This window comes from Lissotriton vulgaris, chromosome 5 (assembly GCF_964263255.1).
Source record: "Lissotriton vulgaris chromosome 5, aLisVul1.2, whole genome shotgun sequence".
NCBI classification, from domain to species: Eukaryota; Metazoa; Chordata; class Amphibia; order Caudata; family Salamandridae; genus Lissotriton; species Lissotriton vulgaris.
Window position 1 is genome coordinate 2,003,083,453 of NC_141693.1, and position 24,083 is coordinate 2,003,107,535.

Here is a 24,083-nt window from a genome sequence, read left to right on the forward strand (position 1 = left end):
TTTAATTTTCTCTTAAGTGTCTATGCAGGATTGCACAGAATGCAGCTTAAGAGATTATTTTTGATTGCTTTGGGGTCCACGCACATGGGTGGGACTATTCACTAGATTAGGACTATACACAGAGATTCCCTACTACAGAATATTCATTTCAGAATATATTTCTGAAGCCTTCTCAATGCAATGGCCCAGATGAGGAACAGAATGGTAGAAGAGGCTGAAAAAGTAGACAGGGAAGGAGGTGGAAGGCAGGAGAAAGATGCAGCAGATATGGGGAAGGAAGGCACAAAAGCAAATAATCACAAAATATCAAAGTGATTTGCACTGTAAAAAAGCATAATAAAGGATGTGAACAAAGGGACCTCAATGTCCCAGAGTGTACTTCAATGTCCTGGGTAGTTGTATTATGAAGATCATTCTCTAACAAGTTGTCTATGTGACTGACTTGCAAAGAAATGAGAGGCAAATGTAAAAAAAACAGAATTCCGATTTCCAAATTGCAATTCTTACCTAATCCAAATTAGTAAATCGCGATTCTTGAGAATGTACATCTTTTAACTAGTGATTCCTAGTGGGTCGCAAAGTGACCTATCTCATGAATATTAAATTAGTAGGTTGCAGTTTGTGACGTATTATGAATGAAAGCTATCATAGGGATAGATGGTGGCCTGCTGGGGTCTGCAGACCACCATGCCTGTGATTGCTTTTTGCTAAATATATATATTTCTGTTAATGTAGGCGTTTTTCTTAAAGGAAAAGGGGAAGTGTTTAAAAAATAGTCCGTGAGACCATTCCCTTCTCTTAAAGAATATTTTCGTTTACATTTTCAAAGAGGAAGGAATCCTTTGGGGACCCCATCTCATTTGCGAATGGTTAACACTACATTTTAGTAGTCAGTAAAATATTAACGAGCTGCGATCATAATTCGGAGGCAAACATTAACACCCACCACTGAGATTCGGTAGTTGGAAAGGGTACCCTAAAAATGCCTCTTCCAAATACAGAATTGATATGTATGCACAATTCCAAATTGCAATTTGGTAACGTATTACTGAATCACAATTTAGGATTCATATATACTAAAATGTTTTTTGTAGTCGCAAATAGTCCATTTCTATTAATCGGCCCATTTGAGACTGCAAAAATGTTTTGTACATATGGCCGTAAATCAAAACTCCAAGTAAACCGAAAAGAGACGTCCTCTCCCAGAAAACTAACACAACAAGATGTCCTACCGGAGGATGCTGCTGCAGACGTTGGCACACTTGCTGAAACTGCTGTCGGAGCTGGCGGAGCTGCTGGAGCCGCGGGAGCTGCTGGAGCTGCTGGAGCTGCTGGAGCTGGTAACTTGCCGGTTGCCCAGGCTGGAGCAGGAAACGGTGTAGACATGCCTAATGGAGCTCCTAAATTGCTGGGCTTGGATGCAGAGTTGAAAGAAAATGAAGCAGCACTGAGATTTCCACTTCCTAGGGGACCAGGTGTCTCCACAGCAGTAAATCTGGGAAAAGGAGCAGGAGAAAGTGAGCAGCGCTTTGCATCTCCAAACAGAGCCTGATCTGTCTCCAAGAATGGCCATATATCTAACTGCATCAGCACAAAACAGATTACTAGCAGCTCAGGAGCAAAAAGCACAGAAACGCAACACAAGGTAAAGAACCCTTGTAGAGTAAATAGGTCTTCACATTGTGAATGCTGTTGCACCACTACCTACTCTGACGGCAGCATGAGCAGTAGTACTTACTGAACCCAAGGACAGACCCTGTCCAGTCACACTGGAAAGTCTCTGAGCAGAATTGAAAAGGAAACTAAATGTAATTTGATAAAATATTATACAAACAGTGTGTGCCAGATGGCCCACTGGGGTCAGCCCCTCACTGCCTGCACAAATAATCCCAGGTACAGTCACAAGGAGGCCCTCTCTGCGTGTTGTGCTTGCCATGCTCACTCTACTGCAGGGAGAACCAACAGACTGAACGAGGTAAGCATGGCTCACCGGGCGCTGCAGGAGCCTACAGACCACTCAGCACAGGTGCTCCTAAGCTGCTGGAGCCTCACAGACCTCTAGTTTAGATACATAAAACAGTTCTATCAAGGCATGACATTTCAGAACGATGAGCTAGAGCATCAGCATTGTGTTTATATGCAGACATTGCCCTGGAAACGAGTTGACAGGGAAGATCCAAATTAAAAACAGTAAGCTTTGCCTCACAGAATTTAACAAAATAAATCATGTGTTCTTTAAAACTTTACAGTGACTATTTAAGCTTGGACATTGCAGAGCTGGTGCTACAATTACAAAGACAAGAGAGGCTTAGGATTGGAGCCCAGCTAATATCATGGTTTAAAACGACGTGGGCCAAGTGCTTCTCAGCAAGATTATGCTTCTGGCTTCAAAGAACATTAAGGCTCAAAACAGCTAGCCACCCTTTAAAAGCAAAACGATCCCTTTACACAATAGACCCGAGCCAGTGCTCACAAGTATCACTATAGTTCATTCTCTAAACAGAAGGGATAGCATCTAGATTGCAAAAACAGTTTAGCTGCAAATCCTAAATACCTCTAGTAGCCCCCAGATAATGAACACTCAAGTCTCAGACCACCCTCCTTTGCAAACAGTTACAAAGACAGTTCTAGGATATCTGTGTAGAGCTGGACACTGATGTTTAAACAAATAATGTAGACCAGTCTTAAATGACACACAGCAGTTCTAGTTGCATATCAAACCTGGCCATCAGTATAATCTCGCGCTTTACACAATAACGTTATCTTTAGTTTACAGAGGTATTTTGTGCCCAGACCTTACACTGCAGCAATATCCCTTTTATCACTAAAACTGTTTAGGGTGAGACATTAAGTTGCAGTTATCAAAGGCAGTAGGGCCTGTCCTTCACAGAGGACAGGGCCTACCCTTCCAGAGTGACAGAGACTGTCCGATGGCATTGCAGTGGGATTCCTTAATACAACTGTGATTATCTTTTCAAGTGGGATGCGGAAGTTGCTGCTACTCAGCAGCTTTTCGGTTGTCTGCTTGGACAACACAGGACCCAGTGGTGCAGTTAATTGTTGGTTGTGAAACCACTCCCCAGATGGCCGGAGTGATTACTTTCAATGCTCAAAGGACTGCCACCTATGTGCTGTGAAACATGTCAGCTGTGGTCTGGCTGTCACTCTTTCTGAGTGAAGCACAGTCTCTAGCTGGGGAAAGTGTGAGTGTCTGTGAAGGACATAGGGCCATATGTATCAAGATACCAATTAGAGATTCTGTAATAGCAATTTTTAAGAAAACGCTATTTCAGAATCGCTAATTGGTATGTATCAAGAAAATCGCAATTTTTTTGCAATTTCTTGATATTCCCTAATTGCGAATTCGCAAATTGCAAATTCGCAATTAAGGAATACTTTCCCATTCATTTCTATGGGCCTCCTGGCCCACAGGAAGGAATGGGAATTTATTCCCAATTTGCGATTCGCAATTTGCTAATCACAAATTGAGAATAATTTCAAGGGTGCAGGGGTGTCCAAAGGACACCCTGTTGCACCCCTGAAATAAGTATGGGTGCACATGTGGTGCACATACATGCCCTAAGTGCATGTATGGGCGTCACATGGCACTTAGAAAAATGCAAAAATGGGAATTTTTCAAGAAATTTGCAAATTACCAAATTTGCGATTCCTTAGGGGCAATCAGCAATTTTTTTAGCTTCATACATTGCATTTAAGGAATCGCAAAATGTGCGATTCCTTAAATGCAATTGCAAAATAAGGAATCGCAAATTTTGCGATTCCTTATTTTGTACCGGATTTTCATTAATACATCCCATTTAGCAAATTCGCATTCGCAAAGGCCGAAACTCGCAGAATTTCGGCCTTTGCAAATGCGAATTTGTATGATAGATATTGCCCATAGTCAGTCCACTTGCTAAGGCTAGAGTCCTAGACGTTCAGAAGGGCATTTCCAATCAGACAAAGCAAAACGTTTTGTGGCCTAGACTTTCTTGGAAGGCAAATGACATCCTAGCGGGATCTACCCTGGTCAATCTGTGCCCAAGGAAAGATTGATTCTGAGCCCATTTAGTTAGGATAAGTAGTTAGGCTGCCTTTTAATAACCTCAGACTAACCCCCCTTTATTTGGGAGTATATTTGAGAACCTTGGTGCCTTGGCCTGCCATATGAAGCTTAGAAAATACAACTGCAGGTTGTCAGCAACACTGCTTGCTACTTGAAGGTGAGACACTGTAAGGTCATAGACAGGCTTAGTAACATTCAAGTTTACTGTTGCCACTTGGAAAACCTCAACGCAAAGGTCCGAACAGATGTGTTTTAATGTCTTGGCTCAGGGTAAATATGATGGATGATATACAGTTTAAGCTTCTGAGAGAAAGGGATCATTTTTAATCATCGCTTTGATAGATGAAGAATACATGAGGACAACGGCATCCATCTCTGGTTTCCCTATGGAGTGTGAAGGGACCAGAAAACCCCCAGTCCCGTAGCCCTGGTTGTTTGCCGTGACCATCTCAATGAATTCTCCACTCGAGTCAATTTGTTGCATCACCTCATGCAAGAGATATCAATTTAGCCTGTCGAAAGTTTTACTTTTTTTGCATCCAAGGCAAACAGGACCACTTTGAATCCATTCCTGCATTTTAAACAAGATAAGTCCGCCAATGGATTTTTTAGAATATGCATTGCCCTCCAACAAACATGGCTTCATCCTTACGGATTCAGGGAAGGATGTAATTGTGATAAGACCTACTGACCAAATGCTTCACCTACATTTTTACATCTGTAAAGCACATGGAACACCTTTCCGTTGCCTGGGAATAACTACAATGTTGGCCTCTAACCCCATTGGCATCACGGTTTGTCTGTCTGCAAATGAGAAGATGTTTGTTACCAACATGACCACTCAGGGCCAAATGGTTTGTAAAATTCATATGTGAAACAACTTGGCCTGAGACCTCTTGTGATTAGATCACAGCTAATACCACTTGTATTTTACAATTCTTCCCTATGGGCAAACACAGCTGTATGTTTGGTTCACTGACAACTGCAGGAAGAGTAGGAGATTTAGGGCAGTTTCGCAACCTGCTGATTAAAGCAATTAGCAGGCCACAAACAGCTTTGCCTTTTTTCAATCTGCAGTTATAAGTTCTCCAGCAAAGCCTCATACAGATTGAGCATTTGTTTTGCTTTATCTGTATCCTTATGTCCAATAACTTGTAGGCTGTTTCGCTCGACACAATCTATCTGCCTGAACGCCAGCAGGATCATCTCAGACTTATTTCAGTAGCAGCCTTTTTGTTGAGTTTTATATAGCACAAACTAACGTGGAGGTAACATAGCATTGCATGAGCACCAGTTATGTTACAGGCGGACACATTCATTTTTTGTAAGGCATAGAGATATGAAGTGATTTGCCCAGAGGTCGACCGCCCTAGCCATTAGGCCGCATTCTCTCCCAGACTTGGGCAATCACCCTTAAGTGAGCCATACAGTCTGTATGCTTCTGCTTACCTTCTGCCTCATTAAACCCAGATCTTTTGACTGGGTGTGAGTGTTTGATTGGTTCAGATGCTCCGTCCATTACCACCCCCTTTTGTACCGCTTTCGGCCGTCATAAGTCTGGCAGGGTATGCTCAGACGTGAGTCCCTTGCTCACTTTGCCACTGGATTCAAGCAAGCCGGGCTGAAGACGGCTGGAATGCCAGAAACCGGTCCTCGGAAGCTTGTTTCCAGTCCAGGGAAGACATGGCTTGGCAGTTCGGGCTGGACTGTTCCCATGAGGCACAGGGTCAGACTGATTTGCATATGGCCATGTCTGAACTGGGGTGGCAGAGTGGGCTAAAGAACAGTGATGGATTAAACCCAGATCTTTTGACTGGGTGTGAGTGTTTGATTCAGATGCTCCATCCATCACCACCCCCTTTTGTACCGCTACCTTCTGCCTCAGCCAATTTTTTCTTCAATTTAGTTTGAGCTTAGTTTCTTTTTTACTTAGCTACTGAAACCAAGGCCAAGAGTTTACCCTCAACAAAAGCCCTTGGGGCGTGACAAAGCCTTAAGCAAGAAAGAACTGTTCATTATTCTGTCAAAATATTCTGCTACAGTCCTCGCCATCTTCTGAAGTAGGTACGCCCATTTTCCACTTCATGGTTCGAGAAGATGGATCAAGATCCACAACTGTGGCTGTCATGGGACTTTTCCCTAGGACAAACTTCTCAGGCTGCCACACAGGAAGATCATGCCTATCCTTAATAAGTTGGATGGACACATGCGTAAATCACATAGTGCCTGTTCATCAGGTGCAGGGCTGTTCATGCATCATTACCAAGTCAGTTAAGGCCTCTCTAAAGTCAGCTCGTGGTATTTTAGACATACCTATGCTCAAAACCTTACCTGCCCATCTGATGGTGAAACAACAGTTTGAAATCGAAATCTCCTGCCATGATGAGAACAGTCAGCAAATTATGTTACCTTTGCAACACTTTCGATTAGATGTGGTCCTTTATTTGAAGCTAACATAGCTGCTACTGCAAGCCGTTCTGCCCCCAATCAAACCCTCACTAGCATATGCACCCCGGCCCTTTTGAACGCTTGTTAAATCAAATGAAAGGAGTACCAGATTTGCTTCTGGTGAATTGTAGGTCTGTGTAGGAATGACCATATTTTGCATGAAATGCCATCAGAGGTTTGCTGGCTGTACAACTCTGCACTTTACCCTTGCTGATTAGTGGTAAAGTGCCTGTTCTTCTACTTTGTAACTGGCATACTCCCAATTGGTATATTTAGCTTACTCATCAGTCTCTAGAATATGGTACAAAGTGTAAATGTTACCAGTGCAATGCAGCACCTAATATACCATTCACTACGGTAACAGTGTTAAAAAATGGGTTCACGTCTATTAATGTAGCCTGACTGTAGTAGTGTCAAAACCACAATTCAACCTGTAAAAATAGACCCCATTACAAGGTTACAGTCTCACTTTTAAATATTAATAACTACCCCTTAGTAGGCCTTGTTGCCCACAAGATAGGGTGCATGGTAATTAAAAGTAGGATATGTTGAATATAAATTTGAACAGGTCCTTACAATAACTAGCACCCAAAAGCAATTTTTTTATCTGTGGCAGAGCTAATGTCATATGGAGAAAACCAGAGTAAAGATTAAACATCCTAATACTGTACCACCGGAACGGAACTAGTTAGAAAAATAAACAAATATTATTAGTTGGTATTGAAAATCTAGTTTAATCGTGAAGTCAGATTTTTAATCAATATTACAGAAAATCAATTTTTAGACAGTTACATTTTCCCTGCTTAAAGGTCCTGATGACTTAATTTGCACTTGCTCTCAAACTTCTGCCAGCCAGTAGTTAGCATCTGAAAGGTGTGAGAAATGTGCAAACTGTGTCTCTGAAGGTAACAATAGACTGACCTGAATAGGCAGGGATGACGCCTCTGAACCAGTCAGAATATGCAGGTGGGCCTGTGAGCATTCTTTTTTGCCATTACTGTCAAATCCTGCTTGAATGTTAAATCCCGCCAGACAGGTCTGAAGGGTTTTTACATGTAACACTGTGGTTGCACTTGAAAAGAAGGGAAAAAGGGTAGCAAAACAATTCTTGTGTCTCCACAGTCTGGATACTGGACAACCCCAGCTTTGTTTTACCAGACTTCCATCTCTGGACTTATTGGGTGTACCGTGGCTAATTCGAACTGGATTTTGGTTTATGACATGGGCGGACACGAATATTACCATATTACACTCCCCACTCAGATACCTAGCCCTCAGAACACAAGTTTAGCCTGGCCGATTACTTTCACCATTTTGAAGCTGCTCAAAGTGGGAAGGGTAGTGGAAGTTTTAACCCATTAATTAGGTGGTGCCTAGGAGTCAATCCACCCACTAGCTTGTGCCAGGTATAAATGTGGAATCTTCATGCACCCACTTCAGTAAACTCCTGGATGTGAGGCAGATCAGAAGAGGACTGAAGCTGCTGTCCTCAACCAGAAAAAACCTAAAGGACTGGACCTGACCTCTCTTGTACCCAAGACAAGAAAGCGGACGACAAGGGTCATAAGGCTGAGAAACTGTTACAGTCGCAGGATCACACTAAGCTACAAGATGTCTTTTCCTACACCTGCCTAGCTGACCAGTGGAAACAGAACCTGGGCTGAACCATCCTGACTAGGGCCTGATGCCTCAACCTTTTGTCAACTTCTGCTGTTCCCTCATTGATGAGCGAGAACAGTGGTGGATCAAGCAAAAGTTACCTCTGGTCTCTTGTGCTCTTGCTGTGTACCAAAAGCATTTGGATTCTGTTCATTCTCGTAACCAAGCCATTAACTAATAAAGATCACCATCTGATTGGATTCTCAGTATTTCTCTTTCTTGCGAGATGCCTTTACATCTGGAACACTGCCAACTTTTGCTGACTTCAGAGTTTCTTCCCTTGACTGCTGCTTTCGAAATGACTAGGGAGCAGATTGGGCAACAACAGGATGGAAAAAAAGGTCTTCCGACCGGCATGTCCCCAGGGCAGGTGACGCACCAAAGAAAGAGGAATTTTAATGATTTTCCACACCTTTCAGTCCATCTAATAAAGCTGTATTTGGATTGGAGACTGGATGAGATCAGTTTTAAGGCTTTTGGGTGGTTTACGATTCTCCTGGTGATTGCAGTTGATGGCTTTGATAGAGGAGTTGCATTTTTCAAAGAGAAGATTTTTGTCGCTGGCGGGAGGCGGTTGAATGAAGGAAGAAGAGATCAAGGAGCTCGGGAAATCCATCATGGATCCTATAGTCAAGACACCAATATAGATACGGTTTTTCTCAAGCATTAGTGACAGAAATGAGAGTGGATAGGAAGAAGGTGCTCAGGAAATGACTGCACCAATCCAAGCTGCTAGGGTCCAAGGTCTGGATGCAACGCCTTTAGTGATCTTGAACTCAAGATTTAGCCTTTGCCAGACAGACGTAGGTTTTAGACAGCCTATAAGGGGGTTGTTGGCTAAGAGAAAATACCCCAGCTCACACCTGATCAGCTCCCACGATCTATTCCACCCGACATTAAAATGTGAGAAGAGAATCGTATCGGCAGAAGAGCTCAGCTAAGAACATGCAGTTCTCATTCTGCTCATGGTGGTAAGTAAAAATCCCACAAATTGGAACTCAGAGAAGGACATGAGGAGAAAGATACCATAGGAGTGAGTTAACAAGAAATAGTGGTTTTGTGGATGACAGCGACCCCACTGACTATTTAGCTAAGACTATCTAATTCGGCAATAAATAGCTGTGGGTGCAAGGGAAAGAAGATGGTCAATATTTGAAGGCATATCTTGACAGGCTGTCTAGTCTTCCTGGATTCCAGACCACGGCATCTCTGGAAATGTGACTCAGGCGAGGTAAACACTAATCTGCTTTCCTTTACTTGCAATGCCTCAGTATTCTCCTTTGGCCTTGCGATAACTCCTCCCCAATCACCTCTTTCTTCTTCTTGCACGCTGCTTTAATAGCTCTCCTTATCCTTTGAGGTTACCCTACATCTTTAATTCCACATCTCCCACTCAGAAGCACTCTTTAATTTTTCTCCTGCGATGCACCCCCTTCTCTTCCTTTTCGGGCTGCCTCTCTCCAGAGAATCTAGGTGTTCTAACGTCACCTGGAGGGTAATTGAAACAAAATATTCTATAGAGTTATAGCATGGATATAGGGCCATATGTATCAAGACTTTTTCCCGTTTGCGAATGGGAAAAAGCCTTTTGGGATGTATCATCCCAAAATTGATAATCGCAAAATTTGCGATTCTCTATTTTGCAAATGTAATGAAGGAATTGCAAATTGCGATTCCTTAAATGCAATTCTGGAAGCACCAGAAATTCGCTTTTTGGCCTTAAGGAATCGCAAATTACCACCAACTTCAAGTTAGTGGTAATTTACGATTTTCTTTAAAAAAGCACTTTTTAGATTTTTTAAAAGTGCCATATGCCGTACATACATGCCCTTTGGGCATGTATGTGTGCAGAATGTGCACACATGCATATTTCAGGGGATCAACAGGGTGTCCTTTTGGCATCCTTTGAACCTTGAAATTGCATTATCAATTTGCGATTCTCTAATTGGTAATCGCAAATGGAGAATGTCTTCCCATTCATTCCTATGGGCCTCCTAGCCCATAGCAATGACAGGGAAGGTATTCCTTAATTGTGAATCTCAATTTGCGATTCGCAAATCAGGAATAAGTAGGATTCGCAACATTTTTTTTGTAAATTATTGGATTTATTGTCTTGTATAGCACTTGAATCACCCTCGGGAAGGTATCTCAACGCTCAGGATACGTATCAGGAGCAGCGGCAGGGGGCTTGAGACTTAGAATAGAGCAGTCTTCAGGATTTTCCTGAACTTCTGGTGGTCTGGGCATTACCTTAAGGCAAAAGGAAGTGGACTCTGAATGAGTGGGGCTTGGTAGGAGAACGACTTGCCTCCAGTTCTTGCCTTTTTTATCCTGGGGATTTTGAGGAGCGATTTAGAACTAGAATGCAGAGTACGATGTGGAATGTAGTGGTGGAGTCTCTCCGCCAGGTAAGAGGGTCTGTTTCCCCATATTGCTTTGTGTGTAAGACCAGGGATCTTAAATTTCACGCATTGTCATATGGGCAGCCAATGGAGTTGGTGAAGGAGAGGGAGAGAGGCTGATCTGTGGGGGGCATTTAGGACCAGGCGGGCGGCGGTACATACAATGCATTTTGCGATTCTCTAATTGGGATTTGCTAAAAATCGCAATTTGAGAATCGCAACACTCTTTTTTGATACATATGGCCCATAGTCATCAAAGCCCAGAATGCCAAGTTTCATGCAATCTGTGCAGAATTGAAAAAATTATATGCTTTCCAATTTTGGGTCCAATAGAACATTTTCATCATGCCTAAAGCCAAAACTGCTGAAGAGATTTACACCAAACTCTGATTGAAAGAACTTTCGATAAAAAAAGATAAAAAATGCTTGTTTTAAAACGCACCATGAAAAGGTTAACTATGGATCACTGAGTGCAAATGGTAAAAACCCTGAAATTTGACAGAGTGAAAAAATACAGACTACTAAGAGCAAAGCTTGGCAGGCAATGTGTATGTCGCTGCATACCATGACTGACAAATGTCACTTTTGTTTTTTTTTAACAGGTTTTCCCTTGAGCCAAAACTATCCTTTAACTATTGGTTTTGCCATAACTAGATACATACATACATACATATATTCCAGATATGTACAAAAGTGCAGCGCGCTCTCAGGACAAACGTCCTTTGTCCTGAGAGCGCGCTGCACTTTTGTACATATTTGGAACATTTGATTGCCAGCAATCTCCTCCGGCGTGCACGCCACTCTCCTTGGGTCCCCAGAGGTCCAGTAGTACACGATATATATACACGAATGGCGAAATAAGCCCGCGCCACTTTCAAATGGGGGGCCTCAACAGGGTTTCGCCTTACCCCTACAAATCCAAGAACGAGGTTGTCATATCATCTCCAAAAGACAACAAGTTGAGGCCCAGATGCATTTAAGGATTTTGGAGATGACATGACAACCTCGTTGTTGGAGAGATATATATATATATATATATTACCTACTGGCTATTTTTTCCCTATGGGATTTTTGAAAATTCTATGTCTAATAACTTTGGCGTTTGTGGACGGAATCGGCTGAAATTTTCAGGAAAATGGCACATTTTGTTTCTGAGCAGCCCTTGAAAATTTGGGGGGTTTTTGTCGAGGGGGGGCCGAGAAAAAAGGGGGGTCCCAAAACACGTTTTTCCCATGTTAATTTCCATAGGGCGGTTGGACTCACTTTTAGCTCGAACGGCTGAATGGATTTGCACGAAACTTGGCAAAATTGTAGGGACTGTTAGCCCGATGTGCCTTTGCTAGGTCTCAATATATGTGCTCCAGTAGTTTTTGAGAAATTAACGTTTAAAACAAGATATATATCTGTAACAGCGCTCCAGGCTGCGCTCCGGTTCGCTTACTTTTCGCGAAACGGAACTTTGAGCGCAGAAAGCTGATTGGCTCTCCGGTGTCTGTCAACATTCTAAACAGTCCGGAGCGGCCGCCATCTTATCTCTCGGTACGATCGAGAGAGAAGAAGAGGTGAAAAACGAAGGGGGAATTTAATGAAAGGGGGCAAGGTATACCCCTCTTGACCCCCTAGGAATGTTGTTGGGGTTATTAAAGGGTCCCGTGGGGAAAATAAAAAAGAAAATGATTTTTCACGGTAGAAGCGCTTCACGGGCCGCGAACTGGGCCGCAAACTGGTAGCGAAACGGGAATTCGCCATTTTGTGCTTCGTTAATTAAATTACTAGGTATAAGGGGGTGCGGGAGACGTATCCTAATCCCCTATGTTTCCTGAGGGTGGCTGAGGAGGCTCATATATGTTGATACATCTCTTCCAGCGGCTGTGCGTGAGCTTTTTTTTTTTTTGCTGCGTGACAGTCCGGAGCGGCCGCCATCTTATCTCTCGGTAGGATCGAGAGAGAAGAAGAGGTGAAAAACGAAGGGGGAATTTAATGAAAGGGGGCAAGGTATACCCCTCTTGACCTCCTAGGAATGTTGTTGGAGTTATTAAAGGGTCCCGTGGGGAAAATAAAAAAAAAATGATTTTTCACGGTAGAAGCGCTTCACGGGCCGCGAACTGGGCCGCAAACTGGTAGCGAAACGGGAATTCGCCATTTTGTGCTTCGTTTTAATGAAATTACTAGGTATAAGAGGGTGCGGGAGACGTATCCTAATCCCCTATGTTTCCTGAGGGTGGCTGAGGAGGCTTATATATGTTGATACATCTCTTCCAGCGGCTGTGCGTGAGCTTTTTTTTTTTTTGCTGCGTGACGTCTGTTAACGTTCGATTCGATGGAAATCAGGAAGTGTTGACCGCCAATTTGTCACTGCGATAAAAATATTTTGTTATAAATGAATCCTTATTGATAAACATTGTCTGCGCCATCTTGCCTTTTTTCCAATGCCACAATTTTGTCGTGCACAGCAGCCATTTTAGATGCCAGGCTGGTCCCAGGCTATCACCTACCCCTGCGGATGTAGTTTATGGCCCCAGCTGTAGAGAATCCAGACATGCCAACCCTCCAGATTCATTATAAGGAGAAAGAAGACCCGGTCACTCGTTTGATGGTTCTGCTCAATTTTTATTTAGGGCAGAATCTTGCACTCAGGTGTTTAATCCTTCTGTGCAATCTATATGTTTTTTTTGGTGTTAAAGAAAAGTAAGTGCAGTGATTTTTACAAATGCTGTAACTGTCCGAAGAGTTACTTACTGTCCTGCACATGGACACATATATTTACATGTATTTACAAGCACAATTTACACATCACTTAGAAACACAAAAACAAGATTTGTACATTTAAATAATATATACAAAACAAACATTTAAGAGAATGTGACTCATTGAGATTGACAGTACCCTGTCCATATACTTTCTGTCAGGCCACTGAGGCTAAATATTTTTTCTTTTTCTTGTGGCCTGATAACGCAAGAGGCTGTTAGTGTACAGTGTTCTATATATTTATCAAAACATAAAAAAAGCCTTATGCGCCAAAAAACATTCGGACTTAAGACGAATGAAGGTCAAGAGCCTGTAAGCCGACGCGTTTCTGAGCCTGTCTGTGTACTTGGCAGGCTCGTCTTCAGGGCTTTGGGGCTGGGTACCTATGTAAGTACAAATATAGGGCATAATGAGTTTTTTGACCCTCTTTGATGCGTCACCAAAAGCTGTTCAACTAACGTTATTATTACCTTTTAGTTGTGCAGTCTCTATTATCAGATCTTCCGATCGATTTCTTTTAATGGGGACTCTTTAACTTCTGAAATGGAAACAATAACATGGTATGTTTCCCAGGCTCTTATTTTTCTGCTAGTGGTTTATACTCGATCTTTTTTAGCACTCACGTGTTTAACAGCCAGGATGTTTTCCCGCAGGTTGTCGGTCTCCGATATGAGCGGTGATTACTGCTGGCGCTACAAAGTCAACAGGGACGTTTTTAGTAGTCAAACACTATCCTGTTTATCGCTACAAGCATTTATTCGCTGTGACACTGACAGCCGATCATTGGGCACTTACTTTTAGCAGGCGCGAAGCGCCGTGTTTCTTTTTGTAGAGACGCCACCTCTTGTTGCTCTTTAACACTCGGCGCTGCAAGTTTAAGCGAATGCAATGTTATAGTACTGGATTTTAAATGTTGTAAGCATTCATTTTCACAAGACAAGGATGAAACACCTACTTTTACGGTGTAGACTTCGGGTCTATATCGGAGGGGGCGTTGCTCAACTTCTAGATTGTTTGGGTCGATGCAGTTAATGCTGTAATCAATTGGTAAAACGAAGATTTAAAATTGCGTTTTTAGCGAGTGTTAGACTATTTGATGTTTGGCGCGTGTGCTCATTTTACCTGTCGATGAGTCGCTAGGCACTGCTGTTTGCTCCAGAGTTCCTCAGATAGGAGAAAGGCTGAAAAAACGCGAGGGTTGGGAGTTTTTTTATATCACCCAGTGCTTCTGGGACATGTAGTCCTGAAGTTTCAGAATTGATTGTTTAAGGGGTGGTCTGTGCCGCCTGCGGCCCAGTTATTGATTTTGGCCTTCTGTGTGTTCATTCAGTCCATCACTCACGCAGTCGTATTTCAGAATCAGATATGCCTCCCTTTTTGCTAACATTGCTTCTACACTACCCCCTCTTGCAGGGACTTGGATCTTTGATAATACTGACCACTTTAATTCTTTCTCAGTGTGGCCTGAATCGATACAATGTTGGACCATTGGGGCATTTAGAACTTTTTGTTTAATCCTAGATCTGTGTTGGGTTAGTCTTTGTGACACTGTTTGTGTAGTTTTCCCTATGTAGAGTTTGTCGCAAGGACAGACAATTACATAAACCACATTTTTGCTCCTACAGTTTGTGAATTCCACGTGGGTCCATTTCACACTATGATGTTCGAATGTGGTGCCTTCAATGGTACTTGTGCACGAGATGCAGTTCCCACACTTGTGGTGTCCTTTGACCGGATCTAATTTCCATAATGTGGGTAAGTCGCTTTTTGGTCTCTGAGTGCCCAAATCGGCTCGAATTATTTGTTCCCCTATACTTTTACTCTTTTTAAGGGCAAATAAGGGTTTTGGAAATGGTATATTCAGGTTTGATAACAAGTGCCAATTTTTCAGTACTATGGCCTTGAATTTGTTGGTTAATGGTCCGTACGTGGTTACACAAACTAGCTGTTCTAGCGGTTTCTTGTCCTTCTTTGTCAACAACGCTTCCCTTGGTGTAAACCATGCGCGTTTAGTTGCATGTTTTAACATCTTTCTAGGATACCCCCGTTTGGACAGTTGGTCACATAGCGTTTCAGCATGTATCATATAGTCCTCTTTCCTTGAGCAATTACGTCTGATACGTAATAGTTGGCTATACGGTAGGTTTGCTTTCAAACTTTTAGGGTGAAAGCTGTCGTAGTGTAGAATTGAGTTTTTGTCAGTTTGTTTGCGGTGAAGGGTGGTGGCTAATTCTCCTTCCTGATGGAATACCTCCACATCAAGAAAAGTTAAGCGGGTGTTACTGCTAGTCATGCTGAACTTTATATCAGGGTGTTTATTGTTCAGCCACTCATAGAACTCTTTTAGTCTTTCCTCAGTTCCTCTCCACTGACACCAGATGTCATCGATATAGCGATACCATCTTAAGATGTGTATGCCATAAGGATTATGATGGTAGATGAAACGCTCCTCATACAATGCCATGAAGAGCACCGCCATCTCTGGGGCATAAGGACACCCCATGGCGGTGCCCTTCACCTGCATGTAGAAGGTGTCCATGAATCTGAAGTAATTACGCTTGAGTGCCAGGCTTGCCAATTCAATGATGAAATGAGTTGGAACTCTATGTGGTCTTGGCCGGGTTTCAAGAAAAAATTCAATAGCTTCTAATCCCTCTTCCTGGGGGATTTGTGTGTACAAGGAGTTAACGTCAAAAGTGACCATTAACTCAGCTTTGTCATCAAATGGTGTAGTTTCTATTTTTGTGATGAAGTCGGTTGTATCTTTTATATATGATTTGACATCATCCATGAATGGTTTTAAGAATACGTCAACGTATTTGGCTAATGGTTCCAATATCGAATCACACCCGGAGACAATTGGTCTTCCGGGTGGATTTGATAGATTTTTATGAACTTTAGGTAAAAAATAAATTACCGGAGTTCGAGGGTTTCGTTTGCTCAAATATTCGTATTCCTTCGGACCTACAATTCCATCGTCAAATCCCTGTTTTAATCTTGCTTGGATTTCATTTTGGATTGAGACAGTTGGGTCCTCTGTAAGCTTCCTGTACCATTCTGTGTTGCCTATCTGACTGTTAGCCTCATCAATGTATTTTTCTTTTTGCCACACCACTAGGGCACCCCCCTTGTCGGCCGGCTTGACCACTATAGTTGTGTCATTACTGAGTTGTCTGATGGCTGATTGTTGTTCTTTTGTTATATTCTTCCTACAGTAGTTTTTTTGTTTTCCTAACTGCGTGAGTGATGACTGGACGACTTGTTCGAATGCCAAGATTTGTTTCGGTATCATTTGGGATGTGGGAGTGAAAGTAGACTTATTAGACAAATTGGAAGGTTCTGGAATACGGTTATTTTCTTTGTCATGGAAGAAAGCCTTTAATCGTACCTTTCTGAACAGATCTTGTGCTTCAAATTTTAGTTTGACTATGTCTGTGTTAACAGTGGGGACAAATTTGATGCCGAGTTCTAAGACTGCTCGTTCATGCGTAGTTAATATTTTAGGTGAGAGATTAATTATAGAAGATTCTTCTATTGTTTGAAGTAATTTTTGTTTCGGGTTCTCATATCCCATGTTTGTTGTTGGGGTTTGAACCTGACTCTGCCCCTCCCTTCTCCTTTCTCTAAAAAAGGATTTTGGCGTTTAGATGTGCCTTCTCTTGGATCAGATTCCCCTGAGGCCTCAGAGGAAGAACTTTCAGAGAATGTTAAGAAGCGATTTTTTGATCTTCCCTGATATTGGGACAAGGCACGGCGGGATTCTTGTTGTGTATAGTAGTCTTCCCTCAGATAGGGGTATACTGTCTCTATATTAAACGATTTCAGGTCTTTCTCAAATTTGCTTACTCTGTAGTTGATTGTGTTATCCTTAAATGTCTGTAGATCTTTCTCTATCTTTTCCAAAAGGTCCTTCGCTTCCTGGCTACTATGGTTGTCGTTAATGGCCTTAGTTAAGGCGTCTATTTCCTCCTTCTCCTTCGCACAAATTCTTTGAGCCGTTTCAACTGTATGGACCATCAGGTCCCGGCTGCATTTCGTGGCTATGAAACTGAAGCCTTTTTTATAAACTGGGTCGTCTGTGAAGACCACCGGTACGTTTTTCACCTGGAGTCCCCAGGGTATGGTTCCTGTTTTTAAATGTTGAAACAAGAAATGTCCATGTAGTTCAGTGCGAACATTTTTCTTGCTCAATCGCATTAACTTATCTGTCTCATTCTGCTGTTGAGCATTAGTGCTCAATTTTAGTGATGCAAAAGGCGAGGGTCCAGCAGTGAAATTTTTGATGTATGCGTCTGTGAAGGACAGAGTTTCCTCTTCGGACATAACTAAACAGACTAGTGAACCAGTCTGTTATCTAGATTTGATCAAGACTCTTTATTTGTCTTGCATGGGTTGGGGGTACCCTCGCGGAAATCCTTCCGCTCACAAGGAGGATTTCCGCGAGGGTACCCCCAACCCATGCAAGACAAATAAAGAGTCTTGATCAAATCTAGATAACAGACTGGTTCACTAGTCTGTTTAGTTATGTGTGTGTGATGAGACAGATAAGTTAATGCGATTGAGCAAGAAAAATGTTCGCACTGAACTACATGGACATTTCTTGTTTCAACATTTAAAAACAGGAACCATACCCTGGGGACTCCAGGTGAAAAACGTACCGGTGGTCTTCACAGACGACCCAGTTTATAAAAAAGGCTTCAGTTTCATAGCCACGAAATGCAGCCGGGACCTGATGGTCCATACAGTTGAAACGGCTCAAAGAATTTGTGCGAAGGAGAAGGAGGAAATAGACGCCTTAACTAAGGCCATTAACGACAACCATAGTAGCCAGGAAGCGAAGGACCTTTTGGAAAAGATAGAGAAAGATCTACAGACATTTAAGGATAACACAATCAACTACAGAGTAAGCAAATTTGAGAAAGACCTGAAATCGTTTAATATAGAGACAGTATACCCCTATCTGAGGGAAGACTACTATACACAACAAGAATCCCGCCGTGCCTTGTCCCAATATCAGGGAAGATCAAAAAATCGCTTCTTAACATTCTCTGAAAGTTCTTCCTCTGAGGCCTCAGGGGAATCTGATCCAAGAGAAGGCACATCTAAACGCCAAAATCCTTTTTTAGAGAAAGGAGAAGGGAGGGGCAGAGTCAGGTTCAAACCCCAACAACAAACATGGGATATGAGAACCCGAAACAAAAATTACTTCAAACAATAGAAGAATCTTCTATAATTAATCTCTCACCTAAAATATTAACTACGCATGAACGAGCAGTCTTAGAACTCGGCATCAAATTTGTCCCCACTGTTAACACAGACATAGTCAAACTAAAATTTGAAGCACAAGATCTGTTCAGAAAGGTACGATTAAAGGCTTTCTTCCATGACAAAGAAAATAACCGTATTCCAGAACCTTCCAATTTGTCTAATAAGTCTACTTTCACTCCCACATCCCAAATGATACCGAAACAAATCTTGGCATTCGAACAAGTCGTCCAGTCATCACTCACGCAGTTAGGAAAACAAAAAAACTACTGTAGGAAGAATATAACAAAAGAACAACAATCAGCCATCAGACAACTCAGTAATGACACAACTATAGTGGTCAAGCCGGCCGACAAGGGGGGTGCCCTAGTGGTGTGGCAAAAAGAAAAATACATTGATGAGGCTAACAGTCAGATAGGCAACACAGAATGGTACAGGAAGCTTACAGAGGACCCAACTGTCTCAATCCAAAATGAAATCCAAGCAAGATTAAAACAGGGATTTGACGATGGAATTGTAGGTCCGAAGGAATACGAATATTTGAGCAAACGAAACCCTCGAACTCCGGTAATTTATTTTTTACCTAAAGTTCATAAAAATCTATCAAATCCACCCGGAAGACCAATTGTCTCCGGGTGTGATTCGATATTGGAACCATTAGCCAAATACGTTGACGTATTCTTAAAACCATTCATGGATGATGTCAAATCATATATAAAAGATACGACCGACTTCATCACAAAAATAGAAACTACACCATTTGATGACAAAGCTGAGTTAATGGTCACTTTTGACGTTAACTCCTTGTACACACAAATCCCCCAGGAAGAGGGATTAGAAGCTATTGAATTTTTTCTTGAAACCCGGCCAAGACCACATAGAGTTCCAACTCATTTCATCATTGAATTGGCAAGCCTGGCACTCAAGCGTAATTACTTCAGATTCATGGACACCTTCTACATGCAGGTGAAGGGCACCGCCATGGGGTGTCCTTATGCCCCAGAGATGGCGGTGCTCTTCATGGCATTGTATGAGGAGCGTTTCATCTACCATCATAATCCTTATGGCATACACATCTTAAGATGGTATCGCTATATCGATGACATCTGGTGTCAGTGGAGAGGAACTGAGGAAAGACTAAAAGAGTTCTATGAGTGGCTGAACAATAAACACCCTGATATAAAGTTCAGCATGACTAGCAGTAACACCCGCTTAACTTTTCTTGATGTGGAGGTATTCCATCAGGAAGGAGAATTAGCCACCACCCTTCACCGCAAACAAACTGACAAAAACTCAATTCTACACTACGACAGCTTTCACCCTAAAAGTTTGAAAGCAAACCTACCGTATAGCCAACTATTACGTATCAGACGTAATTGCTCAAGGAAAGAGGACTATATGATACATGCTGAAACGCTATGTGACCAACTGTCCAAACGGGGGTATCCTAGAAAGATGTTAAAACATGCAACTAAACGCGCATGGTTTACACCAAGGGAAGCGTTGTTGACAAAGAAGGACAAGAAACCGCTAGAACAGCTAGTTTGTGTAACCACGTACGGACCATTAACCAACAAATTCAAGGCCATAGTACTGAAAAATTGGCACTTGTTATCAAACCTGAATATACCATTTCCAAAACCCTTATTTGCCCTTAAAAAGAGTAAAAGTATAGGGGAACAAATAATTCGAGCCGATTTGGGCACTCAGAGACCAAAAAGCGACTTACCCACATTATGGAAATTAGATCCGGTCAAAGGACACCACAAGTGTGGGAACTGCATCTCGTGCACAAGTACCATTGAAGGCACCACATTCGAACATCATAGTGTGAAATGGACCCACGTGGAATTCACAAACTGTAGGAGCAAAAATGTGGTTTATGTAATTGTCTGTCCTTGCGACAAACTCTACATAGGGAAAACTACACAAACAGTGTCACAAAGACTAACCCAACACAGATCTAGGATTAAACAAAAAGTTCTAAATGCCCCAATGGTCCAACATTGTATCGATTCAGGCCACACTGAGAAAGAATTAAAGTGGTCAGTATTATCAAAGATCCAAGTCCCTGCAAGAGGGGGTAGTGTAGAAGCAATGTTAGCAAAAAGGGAGGCATATCTGATTCTGAAATACGACTGCGTGAGTGATGGACTGAATGAACACACAGAAGGCCAAAATCAATAACTGGGCCGCAGGCGGCACAGACCACCCCTTAAACAATCAATTCTGAAACTTCAGGACTACATGTCCCAGAAGCACTGGGTGATATAAAAAAACTCCCAACCCTCGCGTTTTTTCAGCCTTTCTCCTATCTGAGGAACTCTGGAGCAAACAGCAGTGCCTAGCGACTCATCGACAGGTAAAATGAGCACACGCGCCAAACATCAAATAGTCTAACACTCGCTAAAAACGCAATTTTAAATCTTCGTTTTACCAATTGATTACAGCATTAACTGCATCGACCCAAACAATCTAGAAGTTGAGCAACGCCCCCTCCGATATAGACCCGAAGTCTACACCGTAAAAGTAGGTGTTTCATCCTTGTCTTGTGAAAATGAATGCTTACAACATTTAAAATCCAGTACTATAACATTGCATTCGCTTAAACTTGCAGCGCCGAGTGTTAAAGAGCAACAAGAGGTGGCGTCTCTACAAAAAGAAACACGGCGCTTCGCGCCTGCTAAAAGTAAGTGCCCAATGATCGGCTGTCAGTGTCACAGCGAATAAATGCTTGTAGCGATAAACAGGATAGTGTTTGACTACTAAAAACGTCCCTGTTGACTTTGTAGCGCCAGCAGTAATCACCGCTCATATCGGAGACCGACAACCTGCGGGAAAACATCCTGGCTGTTAAACACGTGAGTGCTAAAAAAGATCGAGTATAAACCACTAGCAGAAAAATAAGAGCCTGGGAAACATACCATGTTATTGTTTCCATTTCAGAAGTTAAAGAGTCCCCATTAAAAGAAATCGATCGGAAGATCTGATAATAGAGACTGCACAACTAAAAGGTAATAATAACGTTAGTTGAACAGCTTTTGGTGACGCATCAAAGAGGGTCAAAAAACTCATTATGCCCTATATTTGTACTTACATAGGTACCCAGCCCCAAAGCCCTGAAGACGAGCCTGCCAAGTACACAGACAGGCTCAGAAACGCGTCGGCTTACAGGCTCTTGACCTTCATTCGTCTTAAGTCCGAATGTTTTTTGGCGCATAAGGCTTTTTTTATGTTTTGATAAATATATAGAACACTGTACACTAACAGCCTCTTGCGTTATCAGGCCACAAGAAAAAGAAAAAATATTTAGCCTCAGTGGCCTGACAGAAAGTATATGGACAGGGTACTGTCAATCTCAATGAGTCACATTCTCTTAAATGTTTGTTTTGTATATATTATTTAAATGTACAAATCTTGTTTTTGTGTTTCTAAGTGATGTGTAAATTGTGCTTGTAAATACATGTAAATATATGTGTCCATGTGCAGGACAGTAAGTAACTCTTCGGACAGTTACAGCATTTGTAAAAATCACTGCACTTACTTTTCTTTAACACCAAAAAAAACATATAGATTGCACAGAAGGATTAAACACCTGAGTGCAAGATTCTGCCCTAAATAAAAATTGAGCAGAACCATCAAACGAGTGACCGGGTCTTCTTTCTCCTTATAATTATAATTGTCCTACCCGGCCACACCCTTTGGACAGAACCCCCCTTGATAACAACCCTCCAGATTCAGGCGTGAGACTACTGATTTCAGAGGTAGTCTCCCGCCTCCCGATTTCTGCAAGCAAAAACCCGGGGGCATATTACGAACAACTAGCGATAATTTTTGTCTCTAACTTGTTTAGAGCCAAAAATTATCGCCGCACATCGGCGATTTTTATCGCAGATAAACCTTGCTATTATCGCAGAAAAGTCAGCGATATTCATGTATTATCGAGCAAATGCTCTTAGCCATGTTATCCACCTCCCATTGGATAACATGGCTAAGAACTGCTCAGGGCAGGTGTTAGCTTTTGGAGATATTCGCGCTTAGCGCGAATATCTCCAAAAGTTGGTAATAGGAGATAGCGATGTTAGGGACTGTTTCCAGTCGCTAACATCTTGGCACGCCCACTTTGCATGTCATTAGTGATAAGTATCACTGACATGCAAAGCGGGGCCCAAGATGGTCGCTATCTCCTTTTAGCTGTCACTAACTGGTGTTAGCGACAGCTTGGTAATAGGGAGATAATTTTATCTCCGCTTTCATGGCTTTTAAAGCCAAAAAAGCGGAGATAAACCCCCTTGATAATATGCCCCACGATTCCTCGGGGGTTTCAGCTGACAGGGCTTGGTATTGTGTTACGTGGTAATTTTTCCAGGAAACGTCAGAGGGTCGATGCAGGGGTTCTAGAAGAGGTGATAAACCATTTAAGCCTCATGAACAAGCGCATGGTCTTTTAAAGATTTGTGAAGTACTCGGGGCGGCGGTGTGTGTGTGCCCTCTTTCAGGAGCGGGCGGGGGGGCACTGCCAGCAACTTGCCAGGTCAGGTAGTGTTCAACACGTGCATCACCCTTTCTCTGCCTGCTATTGCGCTCCATGCTTCGGAAAGGAAAGAAAAAGAACGTGCATTTGAGTTTGAAATGTCCGATCCTGCAGCAGCACACTTCCAAAGCCCACACATGACAATAACCCGATTCAAGGCCCCATTCACCCGTTTTAAAAAAAATATATAACACTCCTACAAAGTAAGATTATAAAACTTTATTAACTTTTAAATATAATGAACGGAACAAAAACTGTAAAAACATTTAAACATTTTTCACCCAAAAAAGCAACAATGGTCAGAAGCTGTCTTTTGTGCGAATAGTCCCAAGGCAGCACAACGTGCAGAGTTCTGGACGGCACCCAGGTGATGTCGCCTGGGTGCCGCACTGGTTTTGGGATCCTACAATGCTGCTCCGAAAATTGGCGTGGGGCGTCCCGGGTGGTGCGGGGGGAGGCCTCGTCAGTAGCGGTCTGTTGTGCGAATAGTCCCAAGGCAGCAGAACGCGCTGAGATGTTGATGGCACCCAGGTGATGTCCAGTAAACTGCCGCACTGGTTTTGGTATCCTACAATGCTGCTCCGAAAATTGGCGTGGGGCGGCCCGGGGGGGGGGCGTGGGGGAGGCGGCGTGAACGGGCCTCCCCAGGTGGCGGCCATCCAGCTGAGTTGCGCCCGCTCTTGCGGCTACAGCGTCTCGCTCACCATGTTGTTGAGTTGCTCCCACTCTTGCAGTGCAGCGATAGGCGGCTGCCACATGACTCTTAAAATGGCGGACGGCTCTTCGGTTTTGGGCCTGGTCCACTGAAATGGCCCTGGGACACCTTGGAACTCGGACGCTTGCCTGCTAGGGCTTGGGCTCCATTCTCAAAAAGCGTCCCCTCAGCCGTGAAGATTCTACAAAAGTCTTGGGGGCCCCGACTCCCGCAGGCTTCCGGTGGGGAGCGGCTGCCATGATTGCT

The 24,083-nt window shown here is 42.8% G+C and overlaps 1 protein-coding gene across 4 annotated transcripts in view; it reads right to left on the reverse strand.

Annotated features, from left to right (window-relative positions):
- NUP214 (nucleoporin 214) overlaps positions 1-24,083 on the reverse strand; it is a 438,399-nt gene that overhangs the window by 278,621 nt on the left and 135,695 nt on the right. For all 4 annotated transcript variants that reach the window (XM_086924798.1, XM_086924800.1, XM_086924799.1 and 1 more), the window contains exon 13: positions 1,233-1,495. In XM_086924798.1, coding sequence (XP_086780924.1) covers positions 1,233-1,495 — 263 coding nt within the window. The remainder of the gene's footprint in view (positions 1-1,232; positions 1,496-24,083) is intronic.